Below are 11,625 nucleotides of genomic sequence, written 5' to 3'. Positions count from 1 at the left end.
CACACACACACACACACACACACACACACACACACACACACACACACACACGCGCATAGAGCATGACTCCAGAATGGAAAACAACAGGCTGTTGCTGGGCACCAACTGAGATAAAAGAAAAGAGAAGACAGGAGAGAGGCAAGACAAGCAGGCTAACAAGTGTCCTCACAGCATCCCTGAAGCATGGCATGGAAGTCTAGAGACTTTAGCATGCATTAAAATTGGCTGGCACATCTGGGTCAAAGGTCAAACAAAAGATGGGCGTACACAGGTTAGACTGACCCTCTTACAACAAAGCCGACTCATCCTAAGTGATGTGGACTTCTATCTCTGGTGTATACAGTTAGCCTACACAGCAAGATTAGCCTCCTAGAGGATTAGCCACAGGTGGAGCGGGACCCCTGTCACAGCCTTTTCCTGTGTTTCCTAGGGAACAGTAACTATAGTAACAGCTTTGAGACTCCTGAAATACACCTGGTGCTGGCTGACTAATGTGTTGTTTCCTAAGATCTGAACAGATATCTCAGAGATTTGTTAGGCTTCTTCAGAGTCTAAGATGGATCCTAGACCAAGTGTGAAATATAGAGGATCGCTCTAAATCTGACTTGAATTGCCCTAAATTGCATGGGACTTCTGTGAATACTGTGAAGTATTTTTATTTTTCTTATTTTTTTGAGCAGTTAACATTTCAGTAGGTAGGTTCTCTCTTTTAACCCAAATCCCAGTCTTTACATAAACATTGCCAAGCAGCTTTGGTGCCTAAAATCAACCAAACAGCAAAAAATAAATAAATAAATTTAAAACCAGAGATCCCAGATTGGGCTCAGTACATAATATAAACTGTATATAAAAGATGGAAACAGTAAACTAAAGGCACTATTATTTTGAAGCCTTGAGTTTCTGAGTTTGGAAAGTGCCGTCTTGACTTTTTACAAACACTTCACTTTCACCCATATAGCCCAATATTCGCCTCTTGTCAGTAACATGGTAGCCACACGCTAAACACTCTTTAACTTTTCAGGCCAGGAGGCTACATTCAAGCGTGAGGGAAGGAGAAACAGGAGAGTCGAAAATTTTTCTACCGACGAGAGATCAAAGCATGTAAAATATAATAATAACCAGTGCAGCCAGTGTAGAGTGCCTGACGAGCCCAGTTATAAGTACACTGTTAAGACTTGACTGCACACCGTTCCATTGGAGCAGCCTTTTAACGCCTCTGTCTTTCTCTTGCTAGCAAAGTTGACCTAGACAGTAAAGCTAGTTACCGGCTACGACACAGAACCCGACATGTTAACCAGAGGTGTCTTTACCATGATTCCATCCAATGAGATGACAGTGCTAGCAGCGGGCCGCCGCTTCTCTGAGTTTGAGACCCCTGGTGTACATGAACTGGAGATGCCAAAAGGATACTTTGCACTTATTGCTAATTTGCTCATATCAGCACGCTAAATCCCCAGAATAAAAAAGCAAACATAATAGTTGCTAATTCAGCACTTTGGGATCATCACTGTGAGCATGTTAACATGTTGATGTGAAGTTTGTGGTGCTAGTGCATTCTCACAAAATCGTTCTGTATCAGACTCTTGTGCTTTATTGTTGTGCCTTTGTCTAACATTGCTAAGTCAAAGTAGCACTATACTAACTTAACTTTATTTTCCATTTTTAAAAAAGAAATGGTAGTCAAATGAAGAGGGCTCTGATACAGATATATCACAAAGAAGTAAAAGGCAGGCCCAGTTATAGTCCACAATATTAAAGCAGATAAACCTCTGGTGCTTCCAATATAAGGTGGATGCTTGTAGTTTTATACTGCTTTAAATTAATAAATTCTCTATATGCGTACTTATATGCTCTTTGTTGAATTTGACTCATTCCTGCTCATTCATTTTGAGTTTCATTCTTTCTTTCCTATTGGGCCTGTGTTGCATATGTCACTGAGACCAAATTAAGTGTTTTCTTCCACTGAAACACTGAAGGGTTTTATTTAGAAACAGTAAGTGTTGCATTTGTGTTAACAGCATCATGCAGAAATCAAAAATCAACTTTCTGTTGTGGAAAATTGCCAAATATGATTAATTACACGTCTTAGAGGAAGTCACGAATAAAAGCCAGTTTAAAATATACGCCTGTCACATTTTGCAGTTGAGAAAAATAAAGACCTCTAACCTTTTTAAGGAAATATTCTATTTATGAAAAAGTTTTTAATTGTCTAAGAACATTACAAAGAAAAACTGATAGCAGAAATTTAACACTTCACACACAACACAAACGTAAAACAACTATATCTGCAGAACACTGCACTGATGGAACCTCAGCCGCTTGCATTACCCACTATCAGAGGGTGTGGAGCGCCAAATCAGTCATGCCGCCTGCAGTGCAAACACTCAGTTAAAGCATATTATCCTCATAACTGACATGAATTAACGCTGGAGGCATATTATTAGACTCCCCTGGTCACCTTCTCATACTGTCTGCAACTAGCCACTACAACACAAAGTACAAAACACACACACACGTCAGCTGACACAGCATTATTTCTGTAGCACACAGTCCCTATCACAACCCTTAATGTGTGTGTGTCTCTCTCTCTTTCACTTTTTCCCTCTCTCTCTCCAGTCAAATGTCAGCAAGTGAATGCCAACTCTATTAATATTTCAGAACCAATTAAATAAAAGCACACATCATGCATGTTTAATGTTCGCCTGCTGAGAGAGCCAAATTTGCCATTCTGTCCTCTACAGGTAGGCCAGGCTGGTGATAGATAGCCTCGTGTACAAATGCTGTGTTTAATGTTTTCTTTTTTTTAACAAACTATTTTCTCCTACTGATCTGGCTGAATGACCTAGAACCTATTTTCTGGCCCAGCTCCACAGACTCTAGACAGGATGACCCTGTAAGCACAGTAACCCAGAATTTTCTAGACTTTCTGAACTAGTAACAGGACCCATAGAAGTGCTGTCATGTTCTCTAAAGAATGAATATACATTTGGAACATGGACACAGACCAACACCTGAAATGCAGTTCTGCACTGTTTGTTCTCACATTGCACTAGCCAGCTTGTAGATAGCTCTCTGTCAAACTCTAATATGTATTATCTTACATTGTCTACAGCCATAAAGGGACCGTGATGCAGTCAGAAGGACTCTAAAGCAGACGCCATGCAGATCTATAGTGCAGTGGTTCCTAAGCATTTTGGCTCCTCACCAGCTCTTCCATTAGATTCCTCTTCGATTCTGGTAAGGAGAATTTTGCAGAGCTATGTCAAGCTTTCCTTGTAAATGCTGGGTATATAAAAAAATGGACATAAAACACTGTAGCATAGACAAGCACAAACCCAAGCAAAAAGAGAGTCCCAATAGGCCAAGACGGATATTTAGGCTTTTCTGACTGAGGTCAGGATTGGCTTTTTTCTTTGCTACGCAGCACGGTCTAAGTTTGTGATTTAAAGCAACAACAATCAATATGACAATGACGACGATTCAAATAACTATCAGCTCAAGGTTATGGTCATAGTGACAAGTCAATTCATCAGATTTCCCTCTTCAGCTCTTCAGAACCTTTTAGCATCATTCAGCTCTTTGTTTGGCCCAAAACTTGACGGCTATTGTTTACAGTGTTGTTTTTTTTATAGTGACAAAGCACGTGGGCATTTTTTAAAAGAGCAATATCTGCTTAGCATCAAAAGGCAGACAGAGAAAAGCATTTTTCACAACTGCTGTTAACTCATGTGAAGTCTCACAGGGCCATTCTGTACAGGGTGCACATGTTGCCCTTTAGACATGCCAGTTGCCCTTGTGTCCTACCTATATTAAGTCGATGACTCCCAGCTCTAGCTATCATTCAGTACTAACAAAATTACGAGAATCTTAATACTGCACAGTTCCACTTTAATGCTTTTAAGGACTTGATGATCTCTCATTTCCTTGTGACCAGCAAGCATTGAACAGCTATTTTCAGTCAGATATGACTAGCTAGGTGGCCCGGCTCACTATTTTTCATACTCGTTTAGAAAAACACTGCAGTTTAGAAAATTAAATTACCTTGTGGGCTGATGCAATTGCACTCAGCTACATGGCTGCGTACCAACACTGAGCAAAGTACATCAGTGTTAATTAAGCAGAGCACAAGAGGGTGGCAGTATAGGGAGGATCAAATCTGTAAGCTCCAAATGTTTAAATAACTAACTTTTTGAGAATCTAGCAGAAAGGGCAAGCTACTTCTGTGATGTTGTCCTATTAAGCACTTAGAAACGGGATTAAGTTTGAGCGGCAGGTCTTTCCCTGAAGGTAGACAAAGGCTGTGCGTTAAACAGCCGGACCGGCACAGTGAAGCAAACATCCCTGAAATGTTACAGCGAGCGGACGTCTTACTCAATGTTAATTACTATTACTGTAAAGGAAAAAGAGTTTGTTTGGAGAGGAATGAATTGGCTGACTGACAGGCTGATTAACATCCAGCAACAAATCTGTGCTCTGTGTCTGTCTGCCCATAATTCTCCCTTCATCCCATTTTTTCCCATCACTGGCCCTCTCTGTCTTTACTTCCTGCCTAATTATCTGCATTAGCTTAATGACTAGGAGCCACTGAAGCTTCTGAGTACACCATGTATGTCTTACAGTCTGTGTGTTCAACACAGAGAGCAAAACACTTTTTATGTTCCACTGCTTTCAGTCTCTGCAATAGATATACGGTTTGCCAGAGACTTTTTAAAGCAAAGTCAATTATACGACTGCTCTTATCCTCTATTCAGCGACAAACTGCTGAGCAGCTTTGTCAGTATTGATAAAAAGCATTTCCATTATCCCAACATTCAGTCGCCAAATCATATTAAACAGTTTGATGAATAGAATTCAGTCAGATATTAATTTGTGAAGGCATAACCCTGAACAGCTGTGAACTTTGGAAGGCCTCTTCTGCCCTCTGCAGTTCACAAACTGTAACTACATGCATTGAAAGGAGCTCAAACTGGAGATTTGACAGAGCTCCTCCAACTGCATTCTAATGAGCACACAAGATACAGACACAGCAAGTTTAACATGGGTGACATGAAACGGGGTAGATAAGATGGGTTATAACCTACAATTTATCGTAAAGAGCATGATTACATATCGACACTGCAGTTGCACAGAAGACTATATGTGCTCGCGCCACATCCATGCAAGACCATGTGTGCAAACACAAGTGGGCACCATCACAGAAACATTTCAAACATTTTTTAAAAAATACACAAGGTCTGTATTCACATGGTCCACAGAAACAAAACAACATAATGTTTTGGTTGTGGTTTCAAGAAATGAATGCAGCACAGAAAGTTTGAGTAGATTTGTCTACTAAAGGTGCTACATGTAGCATTTTTAAACGCCAGCAAAGTAAGTATATCATTGTAAAATTAATTATGTTATAAGGTATAGCTACCATCAAAGACACACTTTAGAAGTCGTGTCGTTTCTTAAAGATAATATTAAAATGGTCCCTCCACACTGCCTCCCCTCCAGTTGTGGCCCTTTTTCTAAAAATATAAACATGCTCACTTTTCATTCCTTCTGCCATCTGCTGCTTAGACCTCTGGCACTGTAGCAGTAATTGCACACAGGGATCGCACAGAGTATCCTATTAACGTTGACTTACTAACATTTTGTTAATGTTTAAATGCTGCATGGAACACCTTACAAAGTTTCTGTGCACTGTTAAAACACGATGTTTGAATTTCACCCAGTACAGCGAAGACATTCTGCAGATGTGTCTCACAGAAACGCAAAGAAACCTGCATGCTCATTTAATCGGAAGTTTACAGATGAGAAACGACCAAAAACACAAACAAATGAAGCTACGAACGCATGCCAGGATTACCTGGTAGTAGGCGTGGCTTTGAGAATAGAGAGAGGAGAAAGGTGGGGCTGGGACTTCATTCAGCCTCTCTCCCTCTGGGTGAGGCCACGCCTCGTCATCAAAGGAAACCTCAGGTGATTCTACCTACAATGTACAGACATGAGCTCAACAAAGTTCGACACGCATACAAACTAATATGTTTAGGTGCACTGCGCTCTGATCATTGCACAGGTGTAAGACCGACATATACTTTTATCTAGAATATATTTCCTTCTTAATGATGGTTGTGCAAAGCAAAGGGAGAAAACAGAAAGTACGAATGGTCACATCTGTGTTCAATGGAAATTAAAATAGCTGAACCTCATTCATAGTCAATGATCATTAATGTAAACTTGGCAAAAAAAGTATAGAAATTTGTGTTTGGTGGATTATTTCTTTGTTGTAACAATGTTTATTGGCTACAAAATCCTATGCTGTTGAAAGCCTGTTTATTTCCCCTGAAATGGAGCCACATTTGTAAAGAAAATGCATTTGTGGGCCGTGCCAATGAAAAACTTGCCACACACACAACAGCCTGGCACCTGCTCCTCATGCTGGTCATCAGCTCAGTCATATCCCGCTGTGGGATGTCATCCCATTCCTTGACCAGCATTCAAGTCAACCAGTGTGGCTGTGCTGGTCACTCTGGCACAAACAGCACAGCCAAGCACAAGTGTTCAGTGGGGTTGAGGTCTGACCTGCAGACAGGCCACTCCATCCTCTCCATTCACAAATTCTGCAGTTAGTCTGATAAATCCCACACTGTGGAGGCAAGCATTGCCATCTTGGAGGACATAGTTCGGTCCCAGACTGTGGAGATATGGGACTGCCACTGGTTGCAGAGCCTCTTCTCTGCATTACGATTGCTACCAGTGAGAACACGCCTTGTTTTTTCATTGAGGAAGATTCTGCCCCACACCATCACTTTGACACTATGATCCAACTGCTGTAGTCAGAATCTGGACGTAACAACGCTGAACATAACATTCCTCCAGATGTTCAGGTTCTAGTGCACATGTTACCGACACCAGCGCAAAAAGGCTTGATGGTGTAGACCAGTCATGGCACCAGAATCTCAGAACAGATTAAACTGTTTGGCATTGACAGACAAGATCTGACAAGTCTCACACTCAACACTGCTCAAACCAAAAATGCATTGTCCTTAAAAATGTGGCTTCATTTAAGGGGAAATAAAGTTTCCAATCATATCATATCATATTTATTTGTATAAATTTCCGTACTTTTTGTGCTAAGTTTATTTAATTTAATATTATGGTGAAAAAGAGGTATGATAAATTGTGAGCTTGGAATATTTACAGGAAGATATTGTATTAATAAATCAGAGATAATAAACAGAAAAGTATGTCTGTGTGTGATGTGTGTGTGTGTGTGTGTGTGTGTGTGTGTGTGTGTGTGTGTGTGTGTGTGTGTGTGTGTGGGTGTAGTGTGTGAGAAGGATGTGTGTGAGGGAGTGTTGGTGAAGGGAGACAGGATGCAGCTGCATCTTCATACAAGGAAGCCAGATCCAGCACCTGTGGAGTACACACACACATAACACACACACACACACACACACACACACACACACACACACACACACACACGCATGAACACACACCATTTGGAGAGCAGAAGTTCTCAAAATAAACCAAATATCCAAATACACGCACACACATAGTTCCCCATCACAGATTTTATACAGACAGACAGGTGATGAGCTGCTGGAACGGACCGCTCTGCAGAAAGCAATGATGATAATGCAGATAATGATGCCATGCTGTGGTAAGGGCCAGGATATCAAGACCTCGAATGCATCTCCACGAAGTAAATGGAGATAAATGTGATAAGAGAAGGTCACAGGGGAATGAGCTTAAGTGCAGATGGCATCCAGCAAGAACGGCGGCCCAAAATTCTTTGGTTAAATCTGCAGGGGCATGCAGTAATTGATGATTGTCATTATTGTCAACAGAAGAATTGGTGTAATTTCAACAACAACAGAAAAAAAGTTTTAAATATAAAACGACAAGAAGGGAACATGCAGCCACAAGGTGGAGCTCCATGACAACTGTGTCTTCATCATGCTGACAAAATGAAGCGCTTCAGCTTGGTCCAAAGATCTCCCAGCGGACAAATACTGAACTTGTGCTGACTGACAACTGAGTCAGTGCAGAGACAATCAGATTACAGCATATAATGACTTAGATGTGACACCCCACTAATACACATCCTCCTCAGCTTTGGCTGCCAGCACTGAGAGCGGACGCAACTTACTCACAGACAGACACAGTACCACTACTGACAAAATAAAGACTTGATATATTAAAATAAACTGATAATCACACATGCCAGAGTTTTAAAAGGATGCATTAGTGCGGGAGACGACAGTGATGGGGACAAGTTAAAAAAAAGGAATTAAGAAAAGTGAAGAAGTGATATTAAAATCTGCTTATCCTTGTGAAAAAACCCTACATTCGTTACTACCATGTGATAGGAAGTAATTTGTCATTATCAGTGTGCATTAATTTTGTCTATTTAATGAAAAGACCATAATTATAATTTACCAGACACCAGTAAAGCTGACAATACACAGAACATCAATATAGAGCAGAAGGAAAAAGCATATACATTATGGATATGCATAGAGTGTGACCAACGAGTGTGTGTGTGTTAGAGAATACACAACAGTGTGCTCTCAGAGCTGTGCGAGTACAGAGACGCGAGCACTAATATGTGGACAGATACAGTCCAATCAACCAAAATAAAAAGATTACCAGGCTACGCGGTGCGATTAGGAGTGTGTGTGAGAGCGATAGAGCGTCAGAAAGGAAAGAAAGACAAAGCGGGGGGAGGCAGACAGACGCAGAGTGAGTGCAGAACAGAGATAGTAATGGGCCTCATTACTAAAAAATGGGACAAGCATTCGACTGAATCCCCTGCATGCACAGTTCTGCAAAAGTATTCTCCTGGTACAAAGAAAGGCTCTGTGCATGGAAGCAAATTTAGGCCAGTATCCGTGACTTCTAAGTACTTTCGAAAGAGGCCCATCTAATTCTGAAGTCATAGAAAAAGTTCCCCTTTCTAGCTGTCTGCGTCACCTTGACCAGCACCACAGAAAGTCATCAGCTCCAAACATAGAGGGTAGAGTAATGAGACCCCATTGCAGAATAAAATCTCAATATGTTTTGCGGATTATCACCCTATCAACAATAGGACTGTAATATTAGATCAATTTAGACAATATCAGTGAACATCAGGGATGTGATGGCAGCTAATTAAACAGGTTTTTTTGCTGTAAATATTTGGGTTAGGTTAGTTTGAAAACTTCAAGCTTTCCAACAATACATTCCTATAGACAGGGGTGCACATAAGTGGTTCGCAGGTGCGCATGCACTGTCAAAACAAAAGACGCGCACCAGATAAGAAGTTGCAACACGTGTTTGCGTACATAAGATTTTCTGGAGGGGGACAGCTGGCTTCAAACAAATGCCAGCTCACCTCCTGCAACCACGTTTCTGAGAATACGTGCTTCTTTTGTGGTTCGGACTCCTTCTGACATTTCTCTGGAGGTGGAGGAACACCAAAGTAATTGCTTAAAGGAGCTTCTTCGACATCTTTAAGAGTTCTAAACAAATGTTTGTCCTCCTCCAGAAAATCCTATGTACGCAGACGCGCGTTGCAACTTCTTATCTGGTGCGTGTCTTTTGTTTTGACAGCGCATGCGCACCTGCGGACCACTTATGTGCACCATCTTGACTTTCAGTTTCATATTCCGGCAACTCAAAGCATTTGGAAAATATTGTGGTCTTGGTTAAATACTGAAAAGACCAACCAGGGCTGGAGGGATGAATATGTTTATTTTACTAACGTGAGCCACAACCACATAGCCCTTCTCAAAATGGTTTTGTGGCCTAAAACTAACAACACACAGTGATCAGAATGTGAACCACACCCTGGAACTCTGGAATCAATTTTAACATGTTGCTTAATGGAAAAAAACAAAAAACAATCCAACAAAACACTGCTGTGTATACACCTAATAATAGGAATTATACCAAATTATTAAGGGCAACCCATGATGCTCACTTCCGCCTACTTTACTAGAGTAGCTTTGCATGATTCACAGGGACAATAGTCCTGATTTATACAACACTGAACCTTGGTGCAACCCCTCAGTTCGTCTGCTGTCTGAAAAAAGCTCTTTCAGCTCCCTTCTTTAATGACCTTTAAGTCAACTTTCTCCTGATTGGCTGTCTCTCTTAAACTGGTTTGAACATCAGGTTCAACATGTGTCTAAAGTGACCCTTTGGTACAGAGTCAAGAGCGCATAAAAACTATGAAAAAAGCAGCATTCATGCTCATGTATCATTTTGCCCGTATAAATACAGAAAAGCATTATAGATACTGCAAACACGACAAAATCCTGAGCTGTCATGTGAGGCATTAGCAACTGACTCATGCATGAATATATACAGTGCTAGCTTCAGGTCTGACAGTTTGTCTGTGTTGTAGAGTCAAAGTCACAGAGACAGGCGGCCTGGGTTAGTTACCTGAGCAGGCGTGATGTGTGTATGAGTGACATATCCATGAACGTGTTGAATCTGAGATAGCTGACGCTCCGCCACCTGAACCAGCTCCGCTCCCCGGAGGTCATTGTGGCGACCGAGAGAGCCGTCCCTCCCCAGTGACCGTTCCCTTTCTCTTTCCATGGTTCCAGCACTCCCTCCATCTCTCCTCCAGGTTCCTCCCTCCCTACCCAGGGTCCCTCCATCCCTCCCCAGGGTACTTCCTTCCCTCAGCTCTCTGGCTACTCCCATTTGGTGATGCTGGCAGGGGTGATGGTGGAGTTTTGGGGCACCTGGTGATGCCCCTTCCTCTTCTTGACACCGATACTTCTACAGTCAGAATGGAGGGGAAAAAATGCGAGGAGGGAGGAAACCAGAGGGAAATTTGAAGGAAAAGCAAGTAAGGGCAAGGAAAAGACCCCCAGAGACACAGGAGCAACAGGGCAGAAATGGTTGGAAAGATGGAATATAGTAAGATGGGATAAAAGGAGGAGAAAAAAGGAAAAAGAGGAAGAAAGAGATTAAGTTTGAAGACAAGTTCAGAAGCAGAAAAGCTTCAGTAAAGCTGGAAAAGAAGAAAGCGTTAGTGCAAATCCGCAACCAGAATAAAAAAGCATAGCAGAGCACGAGTGTGCGTGCACACATGCATGTGTAATGAGATGTTTTTGTAGTACAGTTTGTGTGTGTAAGCACATGGCCCAGTCCAGGTGTACACTCAGCATGGGAGTAATTGTTTCCTGAGCTTTCCATATCATACACATATGAACGTGAGCACACACACACACACATACACACACACATATAGAGGAAAGAACAGAAGTTTGCTGGCAAAATAAGATGCAAAACTGAATAAGGACAGTGAGTAGTAGACTGACTGCCTCAGGGAAAAACTGTTTCTTTCTATCCTTGTCATCGCTCTATACCTTCATCACGCCTCTATGCCTTCCACATCTATGACTCTCACTGCACAAAGTCTTATGAGTTTCTCTCCTTGCTCTGATTCCACATTCCCACACACTCTCACTGGCTTCCTTTTAATCTTTTTTTTTAAGTATTTGATGATGTTTCTGCCTAACTGGACAGAGTAAAGCAGAGGGAGTTGGTGAAGCATGTGGGGGAGGGATGCCGGGTCCTTTGCTAGTTTTTGAATCTATTACAGTTTGTGTATACTGTGTAAAAACTGAGCCAGCTGAG

The 11,625-nt window shown here is 41.6% G+C and overlaps 1 protein-coding gene across 7 annotated transcripts in view; it reads right to left on the bottom strand.

Moving 5' to 3' along the window:
- LOC102302230 (discs large homolog 1-like protein) overlaps nucleotides 1-11,625 on the bottom strand; it is a 123,585-nt gene that overhangs the window by 72,567 nt on the left and 39,393 nt on the right. For 2 of the 7 annotated variants that reach the window (XM_042220677.1, XM_042220678.1), the window contains exons 2-3: nucleotides 10,417-10,761; nucleotides 5,852-5,974 (exon numbers count right to left, since the gene is read on the bottom strand). The exons of 4 other annotated variants lie outside the window; for them this stretch is intronic. In XM_042220677.1, coding sequence (XP_042076611.1) covers nucleotides 5,852-5,974; nucleotides 10,417-10,761 — 468 coding nt within the window. The remainder of the gene's footprint in view (nucleotides 1-5,851; nucleotides 5,975-10,416; nucleotides 10,762-11,625) is intronic. One more of the 7 variants, XM_042220679.1, reaches the window with a different exon arrangement.

The sequence above is a fragment of the Haplochromis burtoni genome, unplaced genomic scaffold (genome assembly GCF_018398535.1).
Source record: "Haplochromis burtoni strain Fernald_Lab_line unplaced genomic scaffold, NCSU_Asbu1 Contig_53, whole genome shotgun sequence".
NCBI classification, from domain to species: Eukaryota; Metazoa; Chordata; class Actinopteri; order Cichliformes; family Cichlidae; genus Haplochromis; species Haplochromis burtoni.
This window is presented reverse-complemented; position numbering and strand designations above follow the sequence as displayed.